The following is a 20,223-nucleotide window of genomic DNA, read 5'->3' as shown; positions in this document are numbered from 1 at the left end:
ACTTCCCCAAGTCGGGGGTCAAAAAGGAAAGTCTCCCTTAGTCTGCAAACCTAAGGGGTCTCTTAGGCATAATTTAGACCCACCCCTCAATAAGTCTCCTACACCAGTCACAAAGGAGAACTTTATTGATAACAGGGGTAGGGTGAAAATAGGGTACAAGATAGAGCAATATCACAGAAATCTCATTGAGCAAAACAGTCTGGCTGAGGTAGCCTTTTGATCACATCTGAGTTACTGCCAGCTATATATCTAACCAGATTTTGAGTAACTTACTCACAAGCATCATCCAGAGGCTGTTGGAGATTCCCTCTGAAGGCAGGCCATTCCTCACTCATGAGTTATGGGGAAGAGAGCCAGTTTCAGATGGTAAAGCTCCTCTCTAAGTCTGAGTCCCCCGCATGGCTGCTGCCCCCTCCTCCTGGGCAGTCTTAACTTATATAGTCCCCTGTGACCTCATTCACCTGGTCCAATGGAGTCCAGCACCTGTTGGCTTCGGCCAACCAATTTGAAATACATCACTAGTTGCCAGGCAGACTCTAGACCACCAAGTAGAAGCCCCTCACCCAAGTACCTGATACCAGTCAGTAGGCAGAGGGAGCAAGTTTCCCTTCTCCCTCAGGAATGTAGCCAGCTCAGGTTACCTACGGAGCTAGGGTAAAGGTGCGTCTCCTCTGCTGGGCCCATCCTAATCAAATTGTCACAGCATAGAGATTTGGGGGAGAAACAAAGGTGGCTTCCTGTCACACATGCGACATGACACTATAACAAAATCAGCATTCATCATCATTTTATTACAGTACTAAATATTAAAATTAATGTCACGTTTATCTTTTTAATCTCAAAAGGGAAGGTTACAGATGGCTCATTACAACCTACAGCCAGTATCCTTCTCATATCTTAACATACCTGCAGAGCACGATGCATGACTTTCACTGACTGACTTGACCAGCCTGCTGTCACCATGGGCAACTGAAGAAAGTTCGGAAGTTTGCACTAATTTTTCTTCCTGTATCTGTTCCTCCTGAAGTTTATGCTGCTCTTGTAACTTACTGTGATTCTGAATTACTTTGTGAGCTGTTTCCATGACCACATCAGTATTTAAATTTTCAGCTGCCATTGCTAAAAGTTCATCGTCATCATCCCCAACATCCCAAGCATCACTTGTATTACTTTCAAATTCTTGGAAGGTACTGACTTTCTTCAGTTTCACTGGAGTTGTTGGTGCCTTGGATCCTGGTTTTATCAAGCTGTTAAAAAACACACACACATTTTGATTCAGTTTGTTTCCCTGCATAAAGAGTATTAAAGAAGAAAATTGGAATAAAGGGGAGGGGAGGGCACCTATCTACTCCTTATAAATCGAAAAATCTCTCCTCCAAAATAAAATAAAATAAAATAAAATCAGAAGACTGACTTTGGCTAATTTAAAAGAATTAACATTGAGCCTCACAGGACAGCAAGGAATACAAGTCAAAACCTGGTTGATAAAGAGAGACTGTGTTTCCCCACTTTTAGAGTACATTATAAGTTATGCAGGATACATGAAGAGCCCCCTTAATTTGTAAAGCCATAAACGCTCATTTATTCTTCTGCCAACATTTAGTAAAAGACAGTTTAACTTAGATCATTGTTTTCCCTCTTTGGCATGTTTCCCCTTTATATTTGTAGAGAGTAGTCACATCCTCTCTCAGCTTTTGTTTTGCTAGCTCAAACAAGCCAAGCTTTCCATTTTTCACTCTTAAGCTAGGTTCTCCATTCCCTTGATCATCTTAGGCTGCCACTACAGGTTCTCTCTAAAACACTTTAAAATTTGTGGAATGTTACGTAAAGTCATAAAGTTGGAACAGTTTCAGAACTGTCATAGTTAAGGATCTACTCAATTTGTGATTGTGTAGAAACTGCAAAGTAAGACGTCTGTAAAATGAGCAAAAAAATTACTAAAAATAAAATGTTTTAGTAAAATGCTGGCTCCTCAGTGGGCGTCAACTGTACTAAAGGCCACCGCACCCCAGCCCTTGCAGCCAGCTAGAGGGGAAGATGGATCCATCAGCATGAAGCGGAACAGCCAAGACAGCGGACACCCCCACCTCTCGCCGCTAACTGGCTAAGAGGGCTGGCCGTCATGCAGCCCTGCCCCTCTCCTCCAACAGGCAGCAAGGGGCAGGGGCCATGTGAAGGACAACCCTTTTAGCCAATCAGTGGCAAGAGGCAAGGCCACCAGGGCCCCTCCACCAGAGATGCCAAGAGCCCCACCACAATAATCCTGCAAAAATGGTGGCCAGCCTCATGATCAGCCCATGAAATTGGTTGCCTGCCGCCTCAATTTCAGTAGGTCCCTACTCATAGGTTAAGACTTAGTGCAGGTCTGACATGGCATAATGGTGGCCTGCCACTAGGGGGCCTGGGAAGCAGGGTGCGGACAGGAGCCAGGACTGTATCCCTCCTCTGCAGGTGGCATGTAGCTCAGAGGCAGAGAAACCACCATGTGACTTCCTTCTGCTGCAGCCACCAGGTGACAGCCAGAGTGGTTAGGGCTGGAAAAGTCTTGGGGGACAAAAGAAAATTTCAAAGTGAAGGGATAGGGAAGAGAAATAAAGAAAAAGGACTAAAAAGAGAAAATGGTAGGGGGGGAGGGCAGAGAGGTGGAAGAGATTGGTGTTAGTACTAACACCAGGACAATGGCAAGACTCAGCAGGCTCACTGTATGTCACACCAGGGCAGGAGTCGAGTTAGCACTCACCTGGCAGCAGACTGGCTTGCTGCTGCTGGGGCCCTTCTGGCTGCTGCTGCTCGGAGCCCATGCCAGGGTTACCCTGTGGCTCCTCCCCAACGCCACTGCCCTGAACCACCTCCAAGCCACTCCAGGCCCACAGCATAGCAGTAGCAGCAGGAAGGGGCTGCAGGGTAGCCCCAGCGTAGGCTCTGGATGGCTGCAAGCCAGAAGAGCCATGGCAGCAGTCAACACACCTGCTATCAGGTCCTGCTTTTGCCCAGCACTGGCCACTGCCACTCATGCTGGGCAGGGCTGCCTCTGTCTCTCCCTTTTCCCCCTCCTTCCCCTCAACCATCACATACCTACAGGACATCCCCGCAGTTTACACCAACTTTAGGCCAACACGTCAGAAGCAGTGCCAGGTGGGCACCAGGATCAGTTGTAGATGCAGCCAGCAGGTTCCCAACAAGGACTGGGCCATCTGATCAAGGCCCTCCTCAGGGTAGGGCAGGCTGGAGGCTGAACCTGCTAAAGCTGCTGTCCATGAGGGCTCATCCCACCCCACACAGGGAGGTTTGGTGAGCTGTTGCAGGGCAGGGTGGTGGGGGTGAAGGGAAGGAGTGCTGACCCATCCTGCAACAGCTCCCCAAAACTCCCCAAGTGGCCCACAGTCCCAAATAATAGCCCAACCCTACTTTAATGAGTAAATGCTCCCATTTTAAGTGTCTTTATGACAGTGTAAAGGTAACCAATAACAAGACCCTTAGTATTCTTCCTATGCACCTGTTCCAATTGTAATGCATCTTCCTTGAAAGAGGGCAACCAATGAGGTCTCATCAGGGCCTTGCACAGAGACAAGCCACCTCAGACCTGTACCGACATTACCTCAGGCCAGTACATACTAGAAGAACATTTGCCTTTTTCCCCAACCACTTTATATTGAACAACTATACCAACAGCAGTCAACTAACACACCCAAGTTTTTCTCCTGCTGTAATTTCCAACTGAGAACTCCCAAGTTTATAGCCAAAATTGTGTTTCTTGTCTCTGTAAGTATGACCTGATACTTGTACCAGTAATTTTCATGCCATTTCTACTACTGCACTCCTATAAGTCAAATTCTTCCTGCAAGATGTTTCAACCCTTCTCAGTATTAAGGACTCCTAACTTACCGTCACCAGCAAGTTTAATTTGCACATTATTACTTTGTGCCAATGTTATTAGCGAAAATACTAAATAAGATTAGTCCTGTGTCTCAATCCTGAAGAGCAGCCTTCTAACCCACCACTTCCCCTTTCAACATTACCCTTTAATCAGTCATTAGCCAACATGAGAATTCTGCTGCTATTTCACATCCCCACATAACAGGTGTCACCATCTTAGCAGCAATTCTGCTATAAGAGAAACTGTAGAATTGAGCATGTTACCAGAAAACAATAAAAACCCAAGCTTATAAGAAAAGGAACTTTGTGCTACCTAGTTATTGAACCAGATTCCTTCCAAAGCTAGATGGAGAAGCAAGAAAAGGAAGAGATCAAATGCAACAGGCTATAAGCACAGCTACAAAAGAACTGAAAGCTGTTAGTTTATTAGTGGTACTTTACATCAGAAATTTTATTTTGAACATTTGCCAGTGCTGCTTTATATATCTTAGCTTCTTCAAAAATATCTTGCTGTTCAGGTGTCAAATTATACTTGACAAGAGATGATAAAACCAGACTAGCACAAGACATTTTCAATGCTCTTCACAACCTGTTCCCATCCTACCTGTCATCCCTCATTCACGATTGAAATTCTGATTCCTGCCTGATTGGCCCATGATGCCATCCTCAATCTCCCACTTGCTAAATCTTCTAACAAGCACATCTGTGTTTTCTCCCATGCTGCTCTTCATGTTTGGGCAAAACTCCCCTCACAAAGCTACTTTATTATCACCGTCCAAATCTCTTTGCCATAATCCTTACCACAAATGTTCACCATGGTTACACAGGCAGTGTGCTGAGACCAGTATCTATCATACTAATCAACAGTGTCTTGCTATTTCCTTCTACTTCCCCATCGGTTATTTTTGGTTCTGAACACACTAGGACCTGAATGATTCATATCTAGGTGGTTCATAGCCCACTTGATTTGCAATGGGTTGCTGAATTAAAGACAAGGCACTCAGCTGTTTGCTGAACCTTCTACTTCAAAGGGCACAGCTTCTCCCTCAGCTAGAGACCAGCCACAGGGCATATCAATTAAGCAATGGGTCCAATTTTCATGTGAAAAACCCTAGTAACAAAATGGGGTTGGAAGAATCAACTTCAGAATCAATCTGCAGGTTACAGGAATTAAAAAAATAGTCTTCAATGCTGTAATATCTCTCTCCCCATTTGCACACAGGTTCTCTCAATTCCCCTTGGAAAAGGGACTCTTATTTTAAAACACAAAAACAGATTGTGGTAGCCACGTTCTTCACACAAGTTCAACATTCTAAACAAAACAAACAAAAAAAAAGGGTGTGAACTGAGAGTATCATGCTCCAAGATCTTCTGTACTGATACAACAGGAGAAAAAATAAAACAAAACAAACCTTGAAAATAAAAAAAATCCAACAAAAATCAGTTAACTTTGCTAGCAGCTTTCTGCATTATTCTTATCGTGGAAAAGACCATTTCCTTCTTGCATTATTCAATCTTCCCATTTGAAACACCACACACTTTTCTATCAGTACAACGATGAAAAGGCTTAAGGAGAATATCCTTGTTCAATATGGAAATATGATTGATAATTACCATATTTATTCATACACCACACGAACATTTTCCCCAAAAAAGTTAACCTTCCAAAACCGAAACAGGCCTCAAGCAAAGAAGCTGATTTTCTTCACCAGAATAGAAGTATAGAGACACTGTGGTGTAATAGCTGCCACTTCTGTCTGGGCCAACCAGTGGCAGGGTGGAATGAATCCAGTTTTAGATTTTTCCCACCTGTCATTGAATCTACAGGAGCTTTTGGCTTAGCAGCTTTTATAAGGCTTGTCTATGAAGGATTTTCTAATGTAACACTTCTGATACCTTAAGGCTGCTCGCAGATGTTGGAAAAAACAAACAAACAAACAAACAGTTCTTTACATTAAACTCAGCACAGGCCCATGCCAAGACCAGCACATGTCCAGAAGAGGCAGTGCGTTAGTTGGAGTCAGCTCACCTGACTCCTGTCTAGATTGGGCACTTTAGTGGGGGAGGTTTTGGCACTTATCTAATACCTGATTGAACCAGCTTTAGCGAAATCTATACAGACACTGCACGGCAGAATCATTGACTCCAAGATGAACATGGGCCGGCAGTGGGGAGAGGCAGTAAGGAAGGCCAGCCGCACCTTGGCATGCATCCACAGATGCATCTCGAGCAGGTCCAAAGAGGTGATCCTCCCCCTCTACGCGGCACTGGTCAGGCCGCAGCTGGAGTACTGCATCCAGTTCTGGGCGCCGCACTTCAAGAGGGATGTCGACAGCATGGAGAGGGTCCAGAGGAGGGCCACCCGCATGATCAGGGGACAACAGGGCAAGCCCTATGAGGAGAGGCTACGGGACCTGAACCTGTTCAGCCTCCAAATGAGAAGGCTGAGGGGGGATCTAGTGGCCTGTTATAAACTAGTCAGGGGGGATCAGCAGGCATTGGGGGAGTCACTGTTCCCCCGAGCACCGCCAGGAGTGACCAGGAATAACGGTTACAAGCTGGCAGAGGGTAGGTTTAGGTTAGATATCAGGAGGCGCTACTTCACAGTCAGGGCGGCTAGGGTCTGGAACCAGCTTCCAAGAGAAGTGGTACAGGCTCCTACCCTGGGGGTGTTTAAGAGGAGGTTAGATGAACACCTTGCTGGGGTCGTTTGACCCCAGTACTCTTTCCTGCCACGGCAGGGGGTCGGACTAGATAATCTGCTCAGGTCCCTTCCGACCCTAGAAACTATGAAACCATGAAACTATGAAAGTAATGTACTGCTTCTTCCACTAAAGCAGGGGTTTTTTTCCTTGGGTTTTGTTTTGGTTTTTTTTTTTTTAAATGTCTGCAAGCAGGCTAAATGAACAAGTTGCAGAGCCAAAAAATGCATTGTTGCTGAGGACCTCTCCCTCTCCCCTATTAGCTCCCCTCTGCGCTAGTTTTTTTTCCACCTCGCATCTTTCCTCTTCCCAACACGACTGATCCTAAAACAACAATACATTTTTGCTTACATTAGGTTTCAAAACTGAACTGATAACAAGGGGCTGGAATTTCCTCCTCCACCACCCCAGCAATGTCACACACACACAATTATAGGAACTAGACTTGTAGGGACAAAAAAGAAAAAATAGATTAAAGTGTCTGTTCCCTTGTTTATAGTCACTTTTTTGCTTTGATGGCTCAACATGTTATTTCTCAGCCCCAATGTTATATTAAGTACCTATTTATGCCTGGCTTCAGTTTTCAGTCTGTCTCTGGTAAAAAGGACAGGTATTTGCCTAAAGGAACTTTTAAACTTCTTAAACTAGAGTGACACTATAAGTCTATGACATTCAGAAGCTCCATTGAAATGAGACTTCCTTAACATATGCATGTAGATAAAGATCATATGCAAACTGCTAACTTTAAATTTTCTTAACTTTTGCACCACTTACTAATTAATTATGTCTAAGTAACTACAAAAAAGAAGCAAGTGTGAAGTTTCTAGCTTCAGTGACCTGAATCATATAAATGACCTTGATTAAGCATAGTGGCCTTCACTTGACAGCCGACTTGAGTTTCTCTCAATTTGATGAATTTTGGTAATTTTGCTATTAAAAAAAAAAACAAGTATATAAGAACCAAGCCATCTACTTCTGAAGTTGAGTAGGAACTTGGAGGATCACTTCTTCTCCATAACATTAAGGCTTTTAGTTGATATTAAGTCACTAATGATCCCAGAAGTATGAGAGGCATAGGACATACTTCATTCCTTAATCTTTCACAAGGCTGCATGCAATTCTTGGAAGGGAAAGGCTATGAGGAAAGTACTAAAACAAACAGTGGTAGAAACTGTCAAACCACTTCATTTTGGAAGACAGGTCACTGACTTTGCCGCTTACAGACTCTGCTCAAGAAGATAATGCTTGATGCTGATTATAACTCTTACTCAGCATTCCAGAAAGTGTATAGATAATGTTGTGACAAGACAGTTGTTTCTTCTCTCTAAAAGGCAGCATCATGTGAAGTTCACCTTCTCTCTCTCTCCTCCTGTAACGTGTATATGGAGAACCTAAAAGTCAGAAGGCATTATGCTGCAATGCTTTATCAGTACAGAGGTAACATCTGCTCTCTCATTTGAACAGACGCGTGATGGAATCAAGCATGAATGCAAGTTACTCATTTAAAGGCTATTACTGGGTTTAAAGAAGTAAACTGGGTTTATGGTACACATATTATAGGAGAAGATATCCACATATTTGTTACAGTAAATTACTGTTAAAAGGTAAAGCAGAGTAGCCTACCTGGTTCAGGGATTATTATTATAAATAGCAAATACCAAGTATTTGTACCAAGTAATACTAAGAACTTTTCTTTCCTATTTGTCTGGCAAAAGAGATTGCAAGATTGCAAAAGATTATCAGGAATATATGAAAGAAATATTTCCATAACTGGATACGTGTTTCAAGTAGGGGTTAACCAATAAAGATTTTCTTGGCCAATACTGATAGTTAATGATTAACCACCCATATTGGCCAATACCAATCTGATAATTGATTTACAGGACTGCAGCTGGGCAGCATGGAGCTCCCTGCAGGTAAGTCTGTGGAGGGGAAGGGACGTGGGGGAGAAAAGGGGCATGGGGGGGGAAGATTGAGGCCCCCATGGTGAAGAAGGGTGTGGGACAGGGGCAGCAAATGGGACCTGGGGCTGGGGCAAGGGGCAGGACAGAGTCATGGGTGGCTTGTCCAGGCAATAAGCATCCCGGTGCTTAAAAATGGTGATGGGGGCACTTGAACATTGCATGAACTTTAGTTCAAGCTCCACAGCCATCATTTTTAAGTGCAGGAATGCTTTTAACCAAAGTAGAGCTGAGTGGGGACAAGGGCAGATGTGGGCTGCCTGCTGTGGGATTGGAGCTCTCCACCCTGCTGCCTTTACCCCCAGGGGCCCCACACCCCATTTGCCCAGCGGCAGAGAGGGGTGGGAGGGTTCAGAACTCACCACCCCAACTGCTGCCAGGCAGGCAGGGTGTGCATGGCTGGTGCAGGGCTTCTGAGGGAAAGGCAGCAGAGCAGAGAGCCGTGAGCCCACAGCAAGCAGCCCACATCCACCCTGCGCACAAATCTGAGGGGCACATGCCCCCCAATGCCTCCACCCGGGGGGTGCGCACAGTGGTGGGGAGCCACCTCCCTATGCCCCCTAGATGAATCACCCATGGCTCTGTTCGGCTCCCTGCTCCAGCCCTAGGTCCCATTCACTGCCCTGGCTGGGTAGTGACCCCATCCCAGCCTCACTCCCTCCTTCACTGTGGGGGCCGCAGCTGCCCCCCACACCTCTCCCCTTCACAGACTTACCTGCAGGGCACTGCTTTCCTTGCTGCCCAGCTGCATTCCTGGTCACATACATGCATGTGACTACACAGATGCACAGAGCATCCAGAGGCCCCAACCAGAAGGCATATCATACTTATCAGTGAACATTATCAGCTAAACCAGCCAAAAAAGGCTAACAGCCAATAATGTTAATTTCCTTTTATTGGTGCCGATCCAATAAGCAATTAATATATTGGCACACCTCTAATTTCAAGATACATTTTTTTAAAAGCAGCACTTTTGACCTGCTAAGCTTTAAAAGTTTGGACTTTGTCTGCTTGAGAGACTACAACTTTCCCTGGGCTACAGATGTGACCAGAGACATAGAACTGGAACTCCCTAGTTTGAGAGATGAGCTGGCAATGGGACGTTCTCCAGTCTCATAACTGGAACCCACTCTATACTTTGGCCAAGAAGTCTGTTACATTCAATTTTCATGGCAAAATTTGTCTATTTACTCAGGGGGCTGGAGATTGAATGGCTCATGTTAGTGTAGGGTTAGAAAAACCTTGCTTAGTGGGCAATTCATTATTTTGACACCATATACATCATCTTATATTTGTGATGGTGCCATGGCACCCTATGGGGCCTTGAGATCCTTTCAAGGGTGCCGTGGTGTACCATGTTGACTTAGCACGCTTGAATCAGGTGTACAAACCTGATACACAAGATAAACCCAAAACTTTCAAATAGGAATCCAAAGTGTTAAAAAAAAACCTGACTTGATGTCGTCTTCCCAAGTTCACAGCAGCAAAAGAATTATTTTATTACCATATTTACTCAAATGCAAGATGAGCCTCACCCTTCAGTTAATATGGGGGGAAAGACCCCCATCTTATAGCCATATACAAAGAAACTTTATGAAATAAACTGTTAAAGGAACATGTGCCTATATTGATAATGGATTATTAACCAGCCATATTGGCCCATTCCAATCCAATAGCCAATTTACAGAATATAGCCCAGCAGATTGGAAAGCAGCATCCTACTGATAAGTCTGCTGAAGGAAGGGGGGTGGGGTAGGCCCCAACAGTGAGGGAGGAAGCGAGCAGCGGCTACTCAGCCAGGACAATGAATAGGGTTGGGACAGAGCTGCTGCGTGAACCCCTGGGGAAGGCATGTGCCCTCCCTCCCTGGACTTGTGCACAGGGCAAGGGCAGACTGCCTGCTGTGGACTGAGGGTCAGAGCCTGCGCTAGCCTCTTCTGGTGGGGGGGGAGGGGGCAAGGCGGGGATTGGACCAGGCTCAGGGGCGGGCTAGGGATGAGGCAGCCTCAGTTGCATAGGGCAGGCAGCGGCAGCTCCAGGAGGGGTGGCTACGGGGGGTGTTACAGGGAGTTTTGGAAAGGCTATAGTCCCCCAAACCACCCCAAGAGCCGCCCTGCTTAGTGAACCAGAGCTCTCAAGGGAAAGGCGGCAGAGCAGAGTAACCCGAGCAAGGGTGGTGCTAGGGGGAGGCTTGGGGGGGCTATAGCCCCCCCCACACACAATTCCCTGTAGCCCTCCCATAGCCACCTTTCCCAGTACCACTGCTGCTGCTTCCTGCCCTGCACAGCTGAGTCTGCCCCATCCCCAGCCCTTCCCTGCCCGCTATGAGCTCAGCCCTAGCCCAGAAACACACCCCCCTCCTCCACGCCCAGAAAAGGCTAGTGCAGCCCCTGGCCCCAAGCCCTCAGCAGGCAGCCCGCTATAGCACCACGCACAAACCTGGGGGGGGGGGCACATGCCCCCTACATATCCCTCAGGGGTGCACACAGTGGCAGGGAGCCAGCCTTACTCTCCAGCCCTTTAATCAAGTTAGTTCACACTTTGCAGAGTAATGACACTGTTCTAATTTAAGAGTCACCACCATAACAAGGCAAGAAAAAAAATTAATTCTGTTCCAAAGTTCCTTTGTACATAATAGCACATATACTGCTTTACATACATGAACATAAAGTTGCTGTGAACATCTTAAGCATTAGCTGTAGCACAAAAAGAGAACCTATTGATGTCCTCTGGGTTATTTTCCAGATCTAAGCAGCAGAAGGGAGTAAAGTGAAAAAAAATGCATGCTGGTCACCAGACCCTTTACTCAACTATGCATTTATGTAAGATACATCTTTGAAATAAAATAAAAAATAGTTTTCTGCTGCTAGAATTATTTATATTAATTTTGTATTAAACATTGTGTGTTTTTAGATACTGTGGAAGCCTAGAGCTTTGAAAGAATGCTGTAGGAAAAGGAAATAAAAATAACCTTTGTACAGCGTATATATCCTTTATCAAAGTACTTAAAATCCTTCTCTCTGTATACTTTTCTGCACCCTAATACTAAAAAGCTTATAAAAAATACTTTATTTCTGGTTGAAAGACAAAGCATATGCAGAATCCTGAAATACTTATACTTTGAATGACAAAAAAAACAAGTTGAAGTCTATTGAATTTCTTTCCATTTCACGTAAGCCAAGCTTAAAGTTGGTACAAATATGCAGACATTTGTACAACTGTCACAAACTAAGCAAAACAAAGCATATATCACCAAATACTGCAGTCAATAAGTAATATTTTTTTTTAAACTTAAATTGTGCAAGATTCACAAATCACTTCAATTATTTTATCTGATATCTTGCCTTTGACAGTGGCACTACACATGAACATCCAACAACGAAGTTAAAAAGTCTCAGGATTTTAAACCAGCCACAAATCTCTACAGATTAAATGTGGAAGGTTTTGCTGACCCATAGCGGTTGGCTTGATTACACTGGGGTTAAGTTAAGCTTGCTTAAAACCAGGTTGTTGTTTTTTCAACTGCAATTAATAAAAAAATAATTTAATATGCAAATGTACATTTACAGGGCACTCTGCAAACAGATTAGCTTACTAGTGCTGAATATATGGGCTTCTCGCCAGATCTGACCCATGGAGCCATGTCATCCAGCCCATAGGGTTTCTCATGAATCTAGAAATTTGGCAGTGGGGGACTGGTAGCAGTGGAGGTGATGGCAGCATTAATTGCCACAGCTTGGGCCAGTGTGTTCCCCCACTCCCAAATTTCCAGACCTGTGGAATGATGCAGCCCCACTCACTAGCACACTGGGTCAATTTGGCACATGGTGTTTCTCCATGGCCAAATCACACCCTAGGACTGAACTGTGCACTGACCCCACTCATGGAATCCAGCCCACAGACTAGCTCAAGAGTTGAGCACCAGTGGATTAGTGCAATCCAGAGTTAGACAAATCATAAAAGATCAGTTGAGCACATTTGATGCAACTAACCAAGTCAACATAAGCATAGAAGCTGAAATGAAGAAGGGAAGAGCATGATGTCAGAGGTGGAAAGGGAAGATAATTTCAAATAATACTATTATTAATCAACTAGGAAGAAGAATCAGAAGAAACAAGTAGAGAGAGGCTAAAAAAGATATAAGTTGTTTAGGGGGTGACTTCACCTGAAAGCTCGCGAAGAACTTTTTTCCAACTGTGCAGTTGGTCTAATAAAAGATATCACATCTACCCAAAGAACCTTGCCTGCTACAAGTTGTTTAGGACATTTTAATTTTATGTTAACTTACGTTCCATGCAATAGTGGATCAAAAGGTGGATGCTGAGCTCCATACACATGTTGGATGCTAAAAAGAGAAGAAAAAAAAAATCATCATAAAACTGATACATTTCTAAAAATATACAAATACAAGTTATTCTTGAGAAGCTGCTCACTAGTAAAGGGAAGTCAAAAAATATGACAACTGTTTACATTTCAAACTAGAACTCTTGTTCCAAATGAAAGCTGTTACCCGATGTACACCCAACTTAAACAATTAACAAAAGCTGTAACATACTACAAGGTAATTTCATGGAAATAAAAGCTGTTTAGATAGGAATCTTGTATTAGCTTATCAAGCACACTTTTTAAAAAAAAAAATGTGTGCATGCACACAGTCAGGTGTCTCCTCGTGCATTATCGCACTTAGTTAATGTGCATTAAAATCTAGTACTCTATTCTGAAGTACTAGGAAAATGCACATTAGCCTACCTTAATGCATATTAAGCGTCACTTAAAACTGCTCTTTAGTTAATGCGCATTAGCCTATTTTAACACACATTAACTAAATAGCAAGGGTTTTTACCGATATTCTAATGCTCATTAAAATAGGTTAATGCACATTAAAGCATGCATTGTAGAAATTTATACTGCTTTAAAAAAGTCCTTCCCTTTTCTGATTCAACACTTCTTGAGGGGGAAGGAGGGGAAGGAGATGAAGACACTCCAAAAAGATGCCGGTTAAAGAAATTAACCTTATTTTCCTGTATCCAAAGGTGCTATCATATTGGACTTAGTGACCTGAGGAACACTTCATGCTGGAAAGCTGATCTAAAATCTCTCCCAAACCTTCCATTGGTCCAATAAAAAGATAATCAGCCCTAATAAACACATTTGCCTCCCACACGTTTCCTGGAGCATCATAGCTACAATATAATTCCAACAAAGCCTCAGCAGTCATAGTAGATGAGGTCAGTCAGTCAGGGACAAAAGATGCAGTATATATAACATGTCATATCAGAGAACAAGAACAATGACAGTATGCAAGCAACAACACGTTGAAATAGCAGGCTTGTAAACAGAAAAAAAAATAAACACATTGCCAGGTAGGTGAAATATTAATAACTATCCTTCTCAAAATAAAGTCTGCTTTCAACTTCAAAAAGGCCTTTGACAAGGTGTCCCATACCATCCTTATAAATAAATTGAGGGGATTTGCCTTGGGTGATTACACAGTAGACTGAGTAGCAAATTGGCTCAAGGGTTCACTCAGAGGGTGGTAGTGGACAGATGGGTATCAACCTGAAAAGATGTGGGCAGTGGAGTCCCTCAGAGCTCAGTTCTGGGGCCAGTGCTGTTCAACATCATCATCAGTGATCTGGTTGAGGGGTTGGGAAGCACCCTGTCCAAATTCACGGACGACACAAAATTATGCGGTACAGCTAACACCCTGGAGAGGAGGAACCAGATCCAGGCTGACCTAGACAGGCTGGGGAAGTGAGCAGAGAACAATAGAATGCAATTCAATAAGGACAAGTGCACGGTGCCGCATCTAGGGAGGAAGAACTGCCATTGTACCTACAGGCTGGGGGGCGACCTTCTCAGCTGCACTGAGGCAGAAAAAGATCTTGGAGTCGCTGTTGACTCCAGGATGAAAATGAGTCACCAATGTGATGAAGCAGTTGGCAGAGCCAATTGCACCTTGTCATGTATCTGTAGGTACTTTTCAAACAGGCCCAGGGAGGTGATTCTCCCCCTCTATGCGGCACTGGTCAGACTGCAGCTGGAGTACTGCATTGAGTTCTGGATACCACAGTTCACGCAGGATGCGGACAACCTGGAGAGGGTCCAAAGAAGAGCCACTTGCCTGATTTGAGGCCTGCAGGGAAGGCCCTACAAGGAAAGGCTAAGGGATTGTACCCTCTTCAGTCTCTCCAAGAGAAGGCTGAGTGGGGACCTTGTGGCGGCACACAAATTCATAAGGGGAGAGCAACAAGAAGTAGGTGACGATCTGTTCACCAGGGCACACCCTGGAACGACAAGGAACAATGGCCATAACTTTCTAGAGAGAAAGGCTGGACATTAGGAGGAAGTTCTTCACGGTCAGGGTTGCCAGAATCTGCAATGGCCTCCCAAGGGAGGTGGTGCTCACCCCATCCTTGGGGGTCTTCAAGAGGAGACTAGACAGGCACCTAGCTGGGATCACATGACCCCAGGGTTGGTGACTCTTTTCTTGCCTGCCAGGGAAGGGGGTCAGACTAGATGGCCCACAGAGGTCCCTTCAGACTATGAATCTATGAAACTTTCAGCTACAGAAACATTTGCTAGAATAAGACTTCAGGGAGAGTAGGGGAAGAGAGAAGAAAATGTTGTCTATAATGGATATACTTATACAAACGTTCCCTTTAGTAAGCTCATGCCATAGATATACCACTACATGTTCCCTACTGGGTACAGAAATAGCAATATACTCATTTTAAAAAAAAGTACAGGTCTTATGGCAAAGTTCATAGCTTACAACTGATGTTTAATGACATCTGACATAGTATAAGGTCTTCCTGTTACTCAGCATCTTATACAGCACAGCTGAAGCAGACTGAAGTACAAAAATAGCTACTATTATTTCTTTCCAACAAAACCCAGCAAGTGAAAATAAAGCACGTTATTCTTACCCAAAAGCTGCAGGCACTTCAAAAGACCTACCCTCTCTCTCCTCTTCTTCAATACCTAAAATGACATCATCTGGCAATGCCTCACACCCAGCTTCCAACGATGTTGATGGTTTTTAGCTGTCTGCTTTTTTATATACAAAGTATACACACCTACATAAAAGAACACTACCTAATCAAAACCAGGTGAAGCAAATACTTCAGTGTTGCTTGGGTTTAGTGGCTGGAAGGAGAAAATGCTTCCAAGACCTACATTCATGGGGGCCTAAAGGCCCCAACTGAGCAGTCACCATTCTTGGGAAGGCAAGGCAGTGTCAGTAGTAAGAAACACCCTCAAGTACTTTCTGCTTATTAGGAAAAACTGTCCCATTCCATCACTCCAAAACAGGGGCAGGAAAAGTCCAGGCCACAGGCCTGATGAGGCCCATAGTAAACTATTTCCCAGCAACTTCTGCCCACGTCACTGTTACTAGTTTCCGTGGAGACCCCAGCAGCAGCAAGGCTGTGACAGCACAGGGCCAGCGTTTCCATGGAGACTGCCCCCAGAGGCGCTGGCAGGGCACACAGCTCGGCTGAGTAGGGAGCTGCTCCAGGGCCAGGGCTGGGATCTTGCGGCAGTGACAGTGTCGTCTGGAGCTGGAGCAAAACTGTGATCCACTGGCTGCCCTCATGCTCTGGACAAGGGCGTGCAGGCAGCGGATCACAGCACCACCGCAAGATCCCAGCCCTGGCCCCAGAGCAGCTCTCCGCACAGCCACATGCCCTGCCAGTGCTGCTAGGGTTGATCTCCCAGGAAACCCTGGCCCCAAGCTGTCATGACCCCACTGCTGTTGGAAGCCGGCTGCAGCAGGGCAGGCAGGGGCTGCTGGGAAAAGGAGTCAAGCAATGAGCCAGATCCACCAGTTTGCCCACACCTTCTCCAAAGTATGATCACTAACTTGTGCAACTGCCCCCTTCAGACTGATAAACACTGATAAATTCCCTGCTAGGCTGGTCGTGGAGGGGGACCCCTCCCTAATCAGAGCATCCTGCCAGGGTCTGGCCATGACCTCCTCAGCTCAGCACTGTCCAAGGGACAGGAAGGCTGCTCTAGTGCCCCTAAGCTTCTAGCCTGAGCCACTGCAAGCATGTGCCCGCATGTCTGGGATGTCTGTACAGTTACAAACTGATCCAGGATAGCCAGGATAAAAAGCAATGTAAAACCAACTCCAGCTTGGGCAAAGTGCAGCAGCCTGCTGTCATAGCCCAGGAGACCCAAGAACTGTAGCACACGACAACCCCTTAAACCTGGGAAGCTTTACTCTCAGCTCCAATCCGGGGTCATTTCTTCCAGGGGCAACTGTTCATTGCACATGTCTGTCCCCAGGCAGTTACCTTCAGGCTTTTGCCTCAAGGTTCTCCATATCAAGGAAACTCTAGTCCTGCATACACAGAGTCAGATAGATGAACCATCATATATGCAATCATCTTTGCACCCTCCAGCTGCTTCCAGCCTAATGTTTAAAGCCACTAGGCAAGTCAAAAACAAGCAACACCAGTCGCTGCACCTCCAACAAGTCCCTCAAAACAATTGCACATCCCTTAAAACAATGAAATTTCAGTTTATGACATCAAAATAAAGCACTCAGAGGCAAGAGAAGCTCTCTCACTTTGAATGTGACAGTGTGATATGAAGAGGAAGGACCATGAGAAAAGGTCAAAACAACTACATAGGAGGTTGTAGAAACGAACAAATATCAGCAACTCAATTTGAAGAATTTCTCTGACATCACTAGTTCCCACAGGCTGTGAAGACCAGTTGTTCAGCAGACAAAAGCTGTAATACCAAGGGGCAAGACTGTCCGCGCCCTGAGAAGAACTGCTACTTTATCAGCCAAGGGGAGGAAATCTAGCTGCCCCACTCACTGTCCCATGGTATTAATGTTTGGAGAGCGCTTCAAGACAAATACTTATTTTTATAGCAAGTTAAGGTTTTAGGCAATACAGATTTCATTCTAATTTATAAAAAATGTGTACCCAATAAGAGTATTTTTCTATTAAGTTTCTTCATTTTTTAAAGAAAAGATCATGGTTGGCAGCATTTGTGTTCCACTTATTTCACTCATGAAATCAACAACCCTTTTTCTCTGCCTTTTAACTGCTAGCTAATGATCTCCTTCACTGCCTGGCTGGCTGCCTAGATCAGTGGTCTCCAAACTTTTTTGATCACATACCCCTATCAGTAAAAAATTTTTGAGCATGCGCCCCCAAGATATGTATATTTATATAAATGTACATATAAATAGAAGTTCTAATATCTTCTTCCCGCACCCCAACAGACTGTCTTGCCCACCCCCTTGGGTACACACACCCCACTTCGGAGACCACTGGCCTAGAAAATAGTCAGGGGCACTGTCAAGGTTGGACTGAAAAAGCCTTAGACTTATTGAAGATACAAGGAGATTCCTCAAAAAGGAAACCTACAAGCCAACCTAACAGAGTAATTGTGCAGCACTTTCCCAAGCTGGGAATTTTTAGTTCCCAGGATGACAGAAACAAGCAACAAAGTTTATTTAGGGACAGATCTTCTATTTCTGAAACTGTAGTGTAGACACACCGTGAGATTTCTGTGGGATAACAAGCAATACAGTTCATGGAAAGGCTCATGGAAGTTTCCCTACAACTCTCACCCATGCAACCAATCAAGAGGCAGGTTGGGACAGGCCTTCGACAACTCTACCCAGCTTGGGTGACAAGAGTACTATGCCCTAATAACCCTCATCCTGGCATATGGGCAGCAAAGGGATGAACCAGACAATGCATACAGTATAATGGTGACAAAGTATTTTCTATTACAGCAATAACTCAGGAGACCATATTAAACATTTTGAAATCAGCAAACCCCAATAACTTGCATCCAGAAATTAGACACAAACTGGAGAACTGGAGTCTGTTACACACAGGACAGCCAAGAAAGGATCGCACAAGCCCTCCTGGTTTTATAATGTATGAATTATAATGCACAACTCCAGCTAATCTCATATCCTGTATTTACATGTCACTCTTCAGTCCAGTCCTTACACATTCTAGCACACCAAGGAGCAAGATTCACCAACCTATCCAAAACAACTTCTAGAGCCACTTCCTGCAATTTACACAGTTACTTTACAATGCTATCCTTTGTACAGAGAGTGAATTATTCCTCTCCCTCTGGCAGGTACTCTTTCCCCCTCATAACACTGAATGTCAGCTGCCACCACATTGATAGTTTGCTTAACCAGCTGGGTTCCTTCAATGTTCCCCCATCTTCTCGGTCATCTGCAAACGAACTCGACGCTGAAGGCTCAATGCTCAGACACAGCAGAGCTGTGCAAGCACGGCCGTGGTGCCATGTCATTCAGCCCAAGGGCTCCCGCAGGTCCGGAAATTTGGTGGTGGGGGAATGAATGGCTATTAACACCGCCACTGCTCCTCCGCTGCCAAGTTTCCAAGTCCCATGCGTGCGCCTGGGGTGCACGGCCGGGTGCATCCAGCCCACAGGGGGTGCCGGCAGTGCGAGGGGAACAGCTCCTGCCCTCCTGCGGCTGGGGAAGCCGGCCTCCCCACTGCTGCTGTCCGAACAAGCCCAGGCGAATCCTGCGCCGACTCGGCGGCCCGCGGCCGGGATCCGTGCCGGGACGCTCAGGGCACAAGCTCCACGGGCGCTCGAGCCCCGCACAGCGCGGGGGGCAGGAAGGCACCGACCTCCCCGCGGGCGCGGGCTGCCGGGCACCGGGGCCCCGCGCTCCGGGACGGGCTGGGGCCGAGGCCAGCGGCGCTCCGCTCACCTCCCCGGCACCTTGGTCGCGCTGCGCTTCCAGAACTGCTTGCGGCCGCCGTCGCTCGCCATGTCTGCGCCAGCTCATGCCCCTGCCGGTCGCCCGAGCCGGCCCCGCGGGGCTCACTCCATCCAGCCCCCTTCCCCTAGAGCCAGCAGAGCGCTGCCATGTTGACACCGCGCAACAAGCGCTGCCCCCATTGGCCGCCCGAAGCCGGCCTGGGCTTGACCCAATCAGAAGTAACGTTACTGTCGGGTGGGTGCGAGTCGTCCAATCAGGGCTGCCGTCGGCCCAGCGGGAGCAACAACCTCAGGGCTGCTCCCCCTCCCGCTGGGGGCAGGTTGTGGAGCCCGCGTCTGTGTAGTAATTTCGCCGCTGGGACAGGTCGCAATCAAGCCGAGGAAGAGCCCGAGTGTACCGTCATTGGAGGCAGCTAAATGATGCAACGTAGGCAAAGTCCATGGCGTTCTTGGCAGACAAGGTTCTTTGGGTGAATCTGCTATCTATTATTAGACCAACCTAATTAGTTGGGAAAAAAATTCTTAGCAAGCTTTCGGGTTTAAAAACCCTTAATCATTTAAGTTGGTCTAATAAAAGATATCAGATTCACCCAAAGAGCCTTTTCTGCTGGTGTCCTTAGACCAACATAGCTACCACCTACACCCAAGTCACTCTTGGGGAGTTTTAACTGAATTTTGGGTCTGCTGAGGGCTTGCATCCACATAAAGAAATGCTTCAGCTTTGATGCCCCAGTTCACACTGGCTCACTGGTGACTTTCATCAAGCAGTATAAAGTAAATCAGAAGACTTACTTCCATACATAGTTGCATGCTTATCTGCAAATTGTTTCAGTGTACAATAGTTTTTCAGCAAATACAATGCTTTTGAGCTTCCAATACAATATTTTCATATTTAAGACCTTGCAACACTGCTTTCTGGTGAGCTGAAGCAAAGTGGGTGC

At 45.7% G+C, this 20,223-nt stretch overlaps 1 protein-coding gene across 2 annotated transcripts in view; it reads right to left on the bottom strand.

Annotated features, from left to right (window-relative positions):
- The window catches only part of TBC1D22A (TBC1 domain family member 22A), a 449,980-nt gene extending 430,535 nt beyond the window's left edge, over nt 1–19,445 (bottom strand). For both annotated transcript variants that reach the window (XM_090042105.1, XM_090042106.1), the window contains exons 1-3: nt 19,272–19,445; nt 12,828–12,884; nt 907–1,247 (exon numbers count right to left, since the gene is read on the bottom strand). In XM_090042105.1, coding sequence (XP_089898231.1) covers nt 907–1,247; nt 12,828–12,884; nt 19,272–19,333 — 460 coding nt within the window. In that variant the 5' untranslated portion in view covers nt 19,334–19,445. The remainder of the gene's footprint in view (nt 1–906; nt 1,248–12,827; nt 12,885–19,271) is intronic.
- Nucleotides 19,446–20,223: the final 778 nt, after the last annotated feature.

This window comes from Crocodylus siamensis, chromosome 4, assembly GCF_052110815.1.
Source record: "Crocodylus siamensis isolate JL-2025a chromosome 4, ASM5211081v1, whole genome shotgun sequence".
NCBI lineage: Eukaryota > Metazoa > Chordata > Crocodylia > Crocodylidae > Crocodylus > Crocodylus siamensis.
Note: the sequence above shows the minus strand (reverse complement) of the source record. Positions and strands in the feature narration are given on the sequence as shown.